The sequence below is a fragment of the Colossoma macropomum genome, unplaced genomic scaffold, assembly GCF_904425465.1.
Source record: "Colossoma macropomum unplaced genomic scaffold, Colossoma_macropomum, whole genome shotgun sequence".
Lineage (NCBI taxonomy): Eukaryota > Metazoa > Chordata > Actinopteri > Characiformes > Serrasalmidae > Colossoma > Colossoma macropomum.
In genome coordinates this window covers 78,928-91,797 of record NW_023494932.1, presented here as the reverse complement: position 1 = coordinate 91,797, position 12,870 = coordinate 78,928, and the positions used below count along the sequence as shown (strand labels likewise).

The window sequence follows — 12,870 nt, the reverse complement described above, 5'->3', positions numbered from 1 at the left end:
TTTTGAGCAGAACTCAGAAATGCTAGCCAGGACGTGACCAGCAAACACAGCTGTGATCAGTTGGGTTCACATAAAATCATCATATTTTTCATTAAAACACACAAAAGTTTACTTAATTGCAGAAAATCTGTGTTTCGGGAGTGACAGTTCTCAATGTTCCACACTGATTTTCAGACTTTGGGACTCATTCACTTCAAAATAATGGGATCTAACTGCTTCCTATTTGGCCATGGGGGACAGGGATGCAGCCTCACTTCCTTTCTAAAATGCAGGGGCCTGGCTAGAAATAAGGATCCGCCCACCGACTGAAACTCTTTGTGTTTCAGTAGTGATGTGAAGATGTGGCTAGGCAAGTAATTAAAATTCATGTTAAGTCTTTCAATTACACTTTAAATTAAATCAAAAATATATTTTAAAAAACATCTTTGAAAAAATACAAAAAAAAAATGTAGTGGTTAGAATTTGGGACAGACACCTCCTAACAAAAAGTACCCTATAATTATGATTTTGTATATATTTATACATATTTGTATATATTTATATATATTTGTATATATTTATATAATATGTCTGTATTAAAGCCTTGTGTTTAAATAGATCATAACAAAATCCTTGTAAATATCTAAGGATTGAATACTTTTTTAATTATTATTATTCATTTTTGTACCGTGAGACTGCAGCTTGAACTAATTCAGTAGAATGATAAGTAATGATAGTATGTCTATAAGCATCTATAATCACATTCATAACATGTTATAACATTCATAAGTATTAAAAAACATGGTTTTAAACATTTATAAAAATGAACAACTCTTTATAGCCAAATTTATTATGCAGTATGATGGGTTGACATAATGAATTACAAGGGGTGTTAATAGCATATTATATTGTCAGGGCTGGACCTTTGGGGCTTAAGTCTTAAATATTCAGATACCAGAAACAAATTGTCCAGCTCAGAGTTATTACTGCCATGTGCTTTCATTAACCAGCACTCTCACTTTAAAAATTACATCACATCACAGCAATCCAAGTACCCACCAGGCCCTGAATCCCCCTCTGACATCACACTGAGCATGAAGGTACTGTGCAGTGAAAGTATGGAGAGTGAGAGGCAAGTTAGTAGAGCGCTATCACTGAAATTTGCTTCCTCATTGGTTCTAACATTAACCACTAGAAACCTTCACTTTGTAATGTCACTACACTACAGTAATGCTAATTTCTGCTAGCATTCTATAGGATATGCAGTGTTAAGTTAGCACCAAGCTAACTTTGGTGTATAATGGCTTTATAATTCCATACATACTATTCTTTCACACAAATAATATGTATGGAATCATAACATGTAGAAAGCCACTACTCTCTAGGAAGAAGACCACCTGGGTGAGCCAGAAGACCACTGAAACAATGTTATGTGGTTCGAAAAGGCAAAAATGCCAGATATTAAGTTTGGCAAAACCGAACACTTCATTCCAACATAAGAACCTCATCTCGACTTTGAAACATGGTGGTGGCAGCATCACAGTTTGGAGTCATTTTGCCAAGGCAGCTTGCCATCAAAGAGGGTCTTGCAGAAAAACAATGACCCTAAAAACACCAGTTAGTCTACCAAGAATGGTTAAAGCAGAAGAAATGTTATATTTTGGAAAGTTCAGACCTTAATCCAATGGAAATGTTGTGGCATAATCTAAGGTGTGGCATTCATGAAAGAGAGCCCACTAGTATAACACAGTTGAAGCAGTTCTGTGAGGAGGAACAGCCCAAGGTTCCCCCAAGTAAAGGCTGATCAACAGTTACAGGAAGTGTTTGGTTGAATTCATTGCTGCTCAAGCGGGTCACAGCAATATCGTCGCAGTCCAATGAAAACCATGTATCTCCATTTTTGTTGATTTTTAGTTTTCTACATCATTTCAACACTCCAGCTGTCCTTTACATTGTGTAAAAAATCATAATGAATGGACCAATAGAAATGTTCTAAAATCACTTGGAACTAAATATTTTTACATTGACTTACATTGAAAGGTAAGAGTGTTTTTGCCCTCTCCTGTAAAGTTAACATTTTGGAGATTTTCATTGGACAGCAACGATATATTTTTTGTGTTATTTTATTTATTTTGGTTCTCTTTATTTTGTCATGAGGTAAATGAAGACCTGATCATAGTTTAGATTACAAGTATGTAGAAATTCACAAAATGATAGAGAGTTCAAAAACTTTCAAAGATGTTTTATTCAATATCTCAAGAAGTTAAAGTTTTGTGCAAAATAAGTACTAAAATGACCTATTTATATTATTTTGGTCAAGTTTTGATCTCTGCTTTTGAAAATGATGAATTCTGGGTATTCCTTTTGTTGTAAGGTGATTCTTGGTGTTGTACAGTTTCTGCAGTCATTTTATGATCTTCTATAGCTCTATTAATCATTTAGGACACTCACTCACTCACGTCATCTAAGCCACTTATTCTCCTGGGTGGCAGGGGGAGCTGGAGTCCATCCCAGCGCTCACTGGGTGGCAGTGGTGGACAGTAACTAAGTAAATGTAACTGGTTACTGTACTTAAGTAGTTTTTTCGTGTATCTGTACTTTACTGAAGTCCATTTTGAGTGACTTTTTACTTTCACTCCACTACATTTCAAAGTCTAATATCTCACTTTTTACTCCACTACATTATGAGAAATCTGTTGTTCCTTTTGGTTTATGTGTGAATAAAAACGTAACATCAAAACAAAAGAAGAGCAAAGTAAGAACACCAATCAGGGCACAGCGGTCACTTTGTTTTGAGCTTGTTTTGACCTGTTGGTCATACCGACCCAGTGCAGCACACAGTTCAACATCAGTGCAGCAGCGTAAGAGTTTGGGAGAGTCTATTCAACATAAATGATGAACTAATCTAACTTTGTGTAAATAGACCACAATAAAGAAATATGTACACATATGCAGTCGTGACTGACGTGTCTTTTTTCTGAATTTATACAAACACTTTCATTTTATAGTAGATTAGTTTTGGCTAGTTTATGTTTATGAACAGAGACCTACAGATGCAGTTTAGTAAAGGAAACTCATTTGTGAATCTGAGTTTAAAGATTTTATTAAACTTAAACTTGTAACTGTAAATAAATCTTAAACTGAAACTTTGCTTGTTTGTAAAAAGTGATTTCAGAGCCACTCAGTTCTACCTGATGGAAACTGTTTGCCTTCAGTGTTTTGTGCTTATGATAATTTTAATAGACATCAGTGTCACTAATTAATGACATTCTATTAAAAGACTGGTTTACCAAGAGAGACACTGGAGTATTTTCACCTAAAATGAGTTGATGAAACGAGTCTCATTACAAAAATGATTATGACATTAAAGTCATAATTAATGTTTTAGTACTTTTACTTTCAATACTTAAGTACATTTGAAGGCAAATACTTTTGTACTTTTACTCAAGTGGAGGTCTAAAGGGAGGAACTTCTACTTTTACTGGAGTAATATTTTACCTTGGGTGTCTCTACTTTAACTCAAGTACATGATCTGTGTACTTCGTCCACCACTGCTGGGCGAGAGGCAGGAAACATCCTGGACAGGTCACCAGTGTTTATGTTGTTATAACATTGATGCAGTTGGTTTATCAAAGACTTTTGAAAACACTAATTCCAAACAAAGATTTTAAAGTTTATTAAAGTCATCTGCTTTTGTATGCTTAATGTCCTAGTGATCACCCTTGTCTGCAAACATTTTTTTTTTTAATATTGAGTCATATACAAATTTACTTGGTTTTATATTCAAGTATGTTAACAGGTCCCGAGTTACAGCATAGAGTTGACATGTGAAAGTGAAAACAACAGGTACATTCATGGATAAATGTCAAAGTGGATGATGAGCTCAAAAAGCAAGTCACACAAAATCATACTGTAATGTTTAAAGTTTGACTTTTAGCTGCAGTTGATTCCTTTGACGAGGAAGAAGATTCCAACAGCGGCTCCCAGCAGTCCTGCAGCCAGACCCGCTCCACAGAACACGGTCAGACCCACACTGGCAGGAGTGACCTGCACATCTGTACAACACAGAAAACACATAAATAAACTATATACGAGTCCCAATTTTTAGCTTTATTCACAATATATACACAGTGGCCCTGTTTACTCCATTATAATCAAAGGGTCCAACTCTGGTCTTATAGACCCCCCAGTCTTACAAGCTTTAAACTGTTCCCCACCACAACACGCCTGATCCAGCTAATCAGGTAATTATCAAACCCAAAATGAGCTAAGTCAGGTGTTTTTGGGCAGAGAATAAATAAACCTACGCTTCACATTCACATTACATCTGAATTGTCATATAACTTTCACTGTTATACTAATGAAATCCATTAACAGAGTCAGGTCTATAACCAGGTATAAATCTCACCCCATGTTTTGGTCAGTGGTCTGTCCAGGGCTGTGTGCTCCACAGTGCAGGTGTAGATGTCACCCTCCTCTGGAGTGAAGCTCAAAGTAGAGACCAGGTTGAAGGTTCCATCATCAGACACATAGTATCTGCTGAGGGTCGCCTTACTTGTTACATTGACATTGTTCTTGGTCCAGGAAACTTCAACATGTGCTGGGTAGAATCCAGTGATGTAACAGATGAGGGTGTTTTTAGAGCCCAGCTCCACATCGTCCTTGGAGTAGATGGAACTTTGTGGAGCATCTGTGGGTAAAGAAGTTATATATGTTTACATTTTTTATGTTAATATTGCGATCGTATATCATTCTGTTCAGTAAACCTACAGTTTCATTACAGACACACATGTTGGGTCTAAATAAATTTGACTCTTTTTCAGTAATAATTTACACTGACATGCCAAAAGTCATGGGACAGGAACTAGTATCGTGCAGGACCCCCTCTAGCCCGGCGAAGTGCAGCAGCTTGACATGGCATCGATGCCACAAGTTGAAGAAGACGCCTGGAGGGATGCTGAGCCATGCTTGGGCCTGATGACACAGTGCATTATCCTGCTGAAATATCCCATCATTAAGTCCATGAAGGGCTGCAAATGGTCATCTAGCAGTGGAACAGTCAATGCCAGACCAGTGGACCCAGCCCATGCCATGAGAACACCCCCACACCAGTGTGGAACCACTACCAACCAGTCTGCACAGTGCCTTGTGACAAGTGGGGTCCATGGCTTCATGGGGTCTGCGCCCCACATGAACCCTACCATCAGCCCAAAACAATTGGTACCATGACTCGTTGGACCTCGCTACATGTTGCCAGGCGTCTAGAGTCCAGTTGGCAACCTCACGATCCCAGGTGAGGCACTGTGTCCGGTGTTGTGGTGTTAACAGAGGCACTTTGGTGGGTCTTCTGCTCTCATAACCTAGAACGCTGCACTGACCTGTGGGATATGCATGTGGGGCCTCCTGCATTAAATGTGGAGTTGCTTGTCTGTTCGCATGGACGATTCTAGCCAGACGCCACTGGTCATGATTATTAAGCACCCATGGATGGCCACTGTGCTGTCCATTGTGGGTGGTAATGCCTTCTATGACATATTCGCGGTACACATGTGACACTGTGGATCGAGGAAAGTTAAATAGCCGCACATCAAACTCTGTGCCTTGTTCAAACTCTGATAATTCCCGTCGCCTTGCTATGAGCACACTGACCAGCGTTCAGCCTCACTCACAAGATAACACCTCACAACTTATACAGGTGTTGGTGTTCCCCAGCCTGAGGTAACACCACTTCGTAGTCAGTTTACACACTGCTATCCCATGACTTCTGTCATGTCAAGGTATTCTGAGTGGTCCTTTGTAGATGATTAATAAGATCTTAACAGAGTATCTGTAACATATCAATGAAGTATCAGTAATGCAGTAACTAATCCTAACCCTAACCTTATCCAATCTAATCTAAACCTAAATCCCAAATCCCCTAAATCTAAACCAAACCTAACCCTAACTTTAACCTTAACCCAAAACCTAATCCAGTGAAGCTCCAGGTACTGAATGGTGTCTGTAACAGCTTGGTGAGGATGTTAAGGTGGTCAGTATTAAACCTGTTACATGTTCAGTTCCTCTCAGATTAAACATCAACAGATTGTCAGGGAACAGTTAGGGAACCAGTCCTGTGACTGGAAGGCCACTGGTTTGATCCCCTGAGCCAACAGTACTTGACTGAAGTGCTCTTGAGCAAGGCACCTAACCCCCAACTGCTCCCCGGGCGCTGTGGATAGGGCTGCCCACCACTTTGGGCAAGTGTGCTCATTGCCCCCCTAGTGTGTGTGCATTCACTAGTGTGTATGTGGTGTTTCACTGCACCGATGGGTTAATTGTGGAGGTAAAATTTCCCCGTTGTGGGACTAATAAGGGTCTCTTAATCTTAGTGCTATTTAGATGTTTCTTACAGGTGAACTGATCAAACTGAATATTCTTATTACTAAAATATTTCTATTGATTTTTTTTGATGGAGTACGCAAGAACAACAACAAATAAAACAATCAGAAAAAAGCATCCCAACGACACCACTGGGACAAACTGTTTACTAAATATTACATATGTGTCTGCGAACATTACATTTAGGTCATAAACTCACACATTTATTCATACAGATGTCAAAAGGTGGGCAAGTGCAGCATGAGGAGTCATGTGAAAGTACTTTTCCTGGTATAACAGCAACATGTTTGTGTCTGAACGGTAAAATATCCAGCCTCTCCTGTGTTGGGCCACATTGCAGTAGTTAAGACTTAAAATCAGTAACCATATAATCTGTAATTCAAACCCAGTTATCATTGTGTTTTGAACACAGCGCTGTTTTTTTCAGTGCTGTTACTGATGGATAGCACTCCCTCTCCTGTATTACTGCATTATTTATAATAAGTGTCGGTAAACCAATAGAAGCAACATAGACAAAGAAGCACAAAGACTGTGTGCAAACTCAAGTTTGAACTTACTTACCAGTAAAAACAACAACAATAATAAAAATAAACTAAACTCTTACGCAGATCTGATTAAGCTACTTAAAAGGGGGCTTCTTCCTCCATTTCCCCCTATAGTTAACCTTGCAAAGTAACTTTTTCCCTGAACTGTCGTGATACAGTTGTAACATACACAGCTATTGATACGTATGATTTTAATAAGTCATTTTCTGTGCATGATAACTTGACTATGTTTCATGAACCTGTGAATAACTGTCCTGCGGTGACACTCATGTCTTACCTTTTGGTTCGGCAGGGTATTTGTAACATTTTACACTGTTAGCCAAGTTTTTCTGACAGGTTTCCACGTCAATAAGAGCGATCTCATAGGTTGATTTGGAATAGCAGAAAGGATCTGCAAATGCTGGCAGGGTCATCACTCCTTTCCCCTGACTGAAGTCGGCGTGCCACTTTTCTTCTCCATCAAGTCCGTATATGTACTGTTTCTCGGTCTCAGAGCACAGGAGTATGTAGGTGTCTTTGTGCTGAACTGAGGAAAAAAGAAGGAGAAAAGAACATCAGTACACACATTCACACACACTGGTTTAACCCTTTGTGAATGGACAATAAATGGCTATTTCTGCTCATAACTTTTCTTTTTATTATTATTGGTGGCTATTGTGGAACAGGATCTGCATTCCTAGGTCTTTTCCCAAACATATTCATGAATAAATATCAGCCTTTAGTTACTTAAATCATTTTCCTGTAGAATGTGTTCTTACTTTCTAAATATTATGATTGAGTAGGAATATAAATAAAAACCACTAACTTATTTTTTCAGATTTTTTTGTTCAAGTCTCTACTTGAAATGTGCACATTGTGTGAGTTTTTGTGCACTTAGTGCATCATTTTACTCTTTTTAAATGAAATATTATCATTGCAATGTGTCTTGATGCTGTATTTGTAGCGGCTCGAAAATAAACACTCCCCAAGGAGTCACAGTCATGACTAGTGATAATAATATCATGTCTGTTTATAAATATGTGAATCACTCATTAAATGAATTAGTTATCTGGGTTATTTGCCACTCATATCTCACTAACCTGAGTGCTGAAAGTGCAGATTCTAAACTCCAGTTCACATTTGTACTTTGTGGAAATTGTCACGCTTCCCGGTTCTCAACCAGACTCACTTCAATATGAACTCCAGTTCCCAAGATCCCTCAGGTTAATATATCATCAATCATCTGTCAACCAGCAGATCCAAGTCACCTGAATACTGATTGTCATCACCTGTATAACTGTGTTTAAACCTGTCTGTTTCATTGATTTGCGTTTACATGCACTCAGTAATCCGATCAACACGTTTACATGCACTTGAGTAATCAGATAATGGGAAACTCTGGGTCTACGTGAGTCAGACTGTAATCAGATTTCTGCTTTACAACCAGCCAATAAACTCACAGAAGCAGACGTGACGTAAATGTAATGTCAAACTCAAACTTCATGCTGCGGCTTTTTTTTTAATAATCATGCTACTTTACCTGAAAATATGAACATACATCATCTAGAAGATGAAGAATATTTAAGTCCTTCATTACATTGAGAATGTAGTCGGTTTCAGCATTGCTCCAAAAGTGTTTTCCTGCATTTCGGGGCAACATTGCTCACTTATTTCTGGTGTTGCCATCTGTTTTCACACATGCGCAGACTGAGAAATCCGAAAGAAATCAGAGTAAGAGTTCACATGCACTGAGAAATCTGATTACTGAGCTAAAATCCAGCTCTCTTTATCAAATTCCTTAATTGGATTTCTAGATCGGAGTATGGTGTTTACATGACCATTTGAATAATCAGATAACTGCAGAAGTCCAATTATGATCTGATTATAATGATATGATTATAGTAAATTAACATGCTTAATGTTTAAGAAAAAGCAGGTGTAACATACATGGTCATTTTTATATATGCTGTACAGAAATGAGGCATAATATATTTTTAATAATATATTATGCCTCATTTCTCATTTAACAAAATATATTTTTATAATTAATATATATATATATATATATATATATATATATATATATATATATATATATATATATATAAGGTGTTTTTATTTTGAAAAATGTATCTCAATAAAGGTATATGGTAAATGTTGATTGAAACATTCATTAACATGTTATGAAGTGTGTATGTAACATGTTATGAATGTGTTATGTTCAACTAACGTGTTACCAGATCTAGTCTAGGATGCTGAAACTACTCATTCACTCCCTTAACCTCACAGTACAACAACAACATCTAACAACATTTGTTTCAGGGCAGATCTGTTTGAAAATCGAGTTCATTTCTACTGATTTAACTGTTCTGAATATAAGTGCATTAAAAAACGTAGAGCTAAAGGCTGGAAGCAGATACTGTACACATGTCCTTGCTCTATATGTTTTCCAATAGAGCGACATCACAGTGGAGGAAAAGCTCAGCTGATGAAGTGAAGTGCTACAAAGCAAAGCCTAAGTAAGTGCATTGTAGGGAAAAGTTTCCACTGACTTTCCCCTCAACTACAGACCACCAGACCATTCACTCAGATAAGATAATAGCTTCCATCAGTGTTCAGAGTCAGGACAGTAAACCTAGTATATACTCAACAACCAGCACTACAGTTCACTATTAAATAGTGTAATATTCACTCTTACTCACTTTTAGCCTCTGTGGAGAGAAGAACTGACCAGACGAGAATCAAACACAGCTTCATTTTGATCAGCGTAAAGGAAACAAACTCATACTGACTGAATACAGTCTGCCTGTTCCTCTCTCTCTAACTGAGACCCCTCAGTAAATCATCCAATAGGATTATTACTTCAGTGACACTGCAATATCTGGGTAAGTTAAGCTTTCAGTCCCTTGATATTTTAGACTGCACAAGCAGCACAAGCAGCACAAGCATTACAGTAATAATAAAATACATTTTTGTTCTCTTTTGATATACAAAAATGATTGTGTATCATAATACAATAAAGTATTGTGATCTACAAAACACTGTATATGTATGATATGACTGTATATATATATATTTTTTTTCTCTCTCTTTTTTAGTGCAGGGTCACAATGTGCACCAGTAAAAGAGGGCATTTAGACTTATGGGATGTTGTGGGGGTCCTGATACAAAACTCTTTTGTCTATGCACTTAACTACTTACCAAGCCAAGTTTTATTACACACTTCTATAACCTAAGAAATGCTCCATTAGTTTGTATTGAAGTCCCTGTAGTTACTAAATAATAAACCTTGGTATGTAATAAGCCTGGAATGAGCCCCCTTTTACCCTGTTCGTCAGTGGTCAGGACCCCCATGGACCCTCACAGAGCAGGTACTATTTCAGTGGTGGATCATTCTCAGCACTGCAGTAACACTGATGTGGTGGTGGTGTGTTAGTGTGTGTTGTGATGGTACGAGTGGATCAGACACAGCAGTGCTGCTGGAGTTTTTAAACACTGTGTCCACTCACTGTCCACTCTATTAGACACTCCTACCTTGTCAGTCCACCTTGTAGATGTAAAGTCAGAGACGATAGCTCATCTGCTGCTGCACAGTTTGTGTTGGTCATCCTCTAGACCTTCATTAGTGGTCACAGGACTCTGCCCACAGCACGCTGTTGGCTGGATATTTTTGGTTTGTAGACTATTCTCAGTCCAGCAGAGACACTGAGGTGTTTAAAAACTCCAGCAGCACTGCTGTGTCTGATCCACTCGTACCAACACGACACACACTAACACACCACCACCACATCAATGTTACTGCAGTGCTGAGAATGATCCACCATCCAAATAGTACCTGCTCTGTGAGGGTCCATGGGGCTCCTGACCACTAAAGCAGGGCCATTAAATAACATAGTGAAGTAAACTGATTTATTTAGTTAGGAATCTTCAACTCATTTGTTTATTTAGGAATCAGAATTTATCAATCCTTATGCCCAATAATAAAAAAAATAATATTCAGCTGATCTGGATTGAAGCAGCTTTTAAAATCTCTTTTAGGGATAAAATAAATATCCTTCCTTGAATTAACTTTTACATTTTTACACATTTTTTTTGTTTTCTCTTTCTGTGCCCTCAAATACACTGACGAGGTGAACTGCCTGATATCTAAATTTATATATAAGGATTAAGGCAGATGGTAGAAAGAGATTGGCAGTCTGTCTTAGCATAAATGAAATCTCTATTATATAAGACTGCAGCCATTTGACTAAACACAGACTCAAGAGCTCCCTGGAGAGAAAAAAAGTATTTGCCTTTGGTGATTTGTTTAACTGCTTAAATGATCAGGACCCACCAGCAGGCCCAAAGTTTTATTACACACTTCTATAACCTAAGAATAGCTCAGGCAGTTTGCACTGAAGTCCCTGAACACTCTCAGAAATAAAGGTTCTAAACTGTCACAGGGGCAGGACCCCTCCTGTTACTGGGGCGGGACCCTCAATGATACATCTCAGTACCTTTAGTCAGGGAACATAACTGCACCATAATCCACTGAAGGGATATTCTCGAAGTTGTACTGACTCCACACACCCCGTCTCGTCTCCAGGCTTTTATTTTACTGTTCTGTTTTAAAACATTCGGTTATGAAAAGGTACAAATACAAACTTTTCACCTGGAAAAACTTATTTAAGGTTCACAATCAGACCTTAAAACTACTGTTGTACCTTTGAGGGAACATTTAGATTGTTTATACCTTGATGAATGAAAAATGAGCCTGCATAGAACCTTTATTTCTGACAGTGTAGTTTCTGGATAATATGCCTTAGTATGCAATAAGCCTGGGATTTTAAGGGGTCTGTGCATATATTCAGATATGAAAGATGAAAAAAAAATCCTGTATATCTTAGGCTCAGGTCAGCCATGAAGGCATATGGACACCCTGGGAAACTCCACTTTCCTCATTCCTTGACAATACGCACCAAAGTGATAAGAGGGGGCAGTGTTGATCGTGTCTGCCACGTCTGGGGATTTAAACCGCTGTTAGAAAAAAAACTTCACAAGTCAAAGCGCCGTTTCCAGTGTCGATAAATGTAGCATCATTATGCCAGTTATAGTGAACTGAGCTGACTGTCACTGCATAAAACAATAGAAACAGACGGTTAAAGAGAGATTAAGATGCTCAGGGGTTTACCTTAAAGTTAGGACAGAGTTTAGGAGATTTAGTCTAGGTAGGATGTTTCTGTAATACTGTTTTCCTATCTGGAGTTAATAGATAAGATGATGAGCTTCTGTCCTAACTGAAGTTGTCATGGTGACTAAACAGATAAAATAAGATTTCAGACTTAAGACGTTTCTGTAATACGGCCCCTGGATCTTAACCGGATTAGGGTTTGGTTAACGTTAAGGTTAGGATTAGGACCAGGGTGAGGGTTAGGATTAGGTTTTGGGTTGAGGTTAGGATTAGGATTAGGACCAGGGTGAGGGTTAGGATTAGGTTTTGGGTGAGGTTAGGGTTAGGATTAGGACCAGGGTGAGGGTTAGGATTAGGTTTTGGGTTGAGGTTAAATTTAGGATTAGGATTAGGGCCAGGGTTAGGATTAGGTTTTAGGTTGAGGTTAAGGTCAGGGTTAGGATTAGGGCCAGTGTTAGGGTTAGGATTAGGTTTTGGGTTCAGGTGAAGGTTAGGATTAGAGTCAGGGTGAGGACTAGGATTAGGTTTTGATAGGTTCTGTCCATGTTGTCCACCCTCACACACACACACACACACACACACACACACACACACATATATACAAACAAACACACACACACACACACACACACACATATACAAACAAACACACACACACACACACACACTAACAGCAGGCCATGTAGGAGGTGAACAGAGTGAAGGACACAGCACCTCCACACTTTTACTCCCGGCAGGTTCACCCAACACCACATGTGTAACAGAGATATGTGGGGGGTGAACAGAGTGAAGACACTGAAAATGGGTTATTTTATATGT

The 12,870-nt window shown here is 38.5% G+C and overlaps 1 protein-coding gene across 1 annotated transcript; it reads right to left on the bottom strand.

Annotated features, from left to right (window-relative positions):
- Positions 1-3,912: 3,912 nt before the first annotated feature.
- On the bottom strand, positions 3,913-9,653 carry LOC118800602 (H-2 class II histocompatibility antigen, A-Q alpha chain-like). The gene is made up of 4 exons (XM_036560865.1): positions 9,584-9,653; positions 7,180-7,428; positions 4,388-4,669; positions 3,913-4,034 (listed from the first exon to the last, which is right to left on the bottom strand). Exons 1-4 carry the CDS (start codon positions 9,636-9,638, stop codon positions 3,913-3,915), a joined length of 708 nt encoding a protein of 235 aa, XP_036416758.1. The 5' UTR covers positions 9,639-9,653.
- Positions 9,654-12,870: the final 3,217 nt, after the last annotated feature.

Coding starts and splice junctions, on each gene's coding strand:
- LOC118800602 (XM_036560865.1), bottom strand. CDS start 9,638: ATGAAGCTGTGTTTGATTCTCGTCTGGTCAGTTCTTCTCTCCACAGAG. Junction 7,429..9,583: donor TCTCTCCACAGAGGCTAAAA/GTGAGTAAGAGT, acceptor TTTTTTCCTCAG/TTCAGCACAAAGACACCTAC. Junction 4,670..7,179: donor ATACCCTGCCGAACCAAAAG/GTAAGACATGAG, acceptor CTTTACCCACAG/ATGCTCCACAAAGTTCCATC.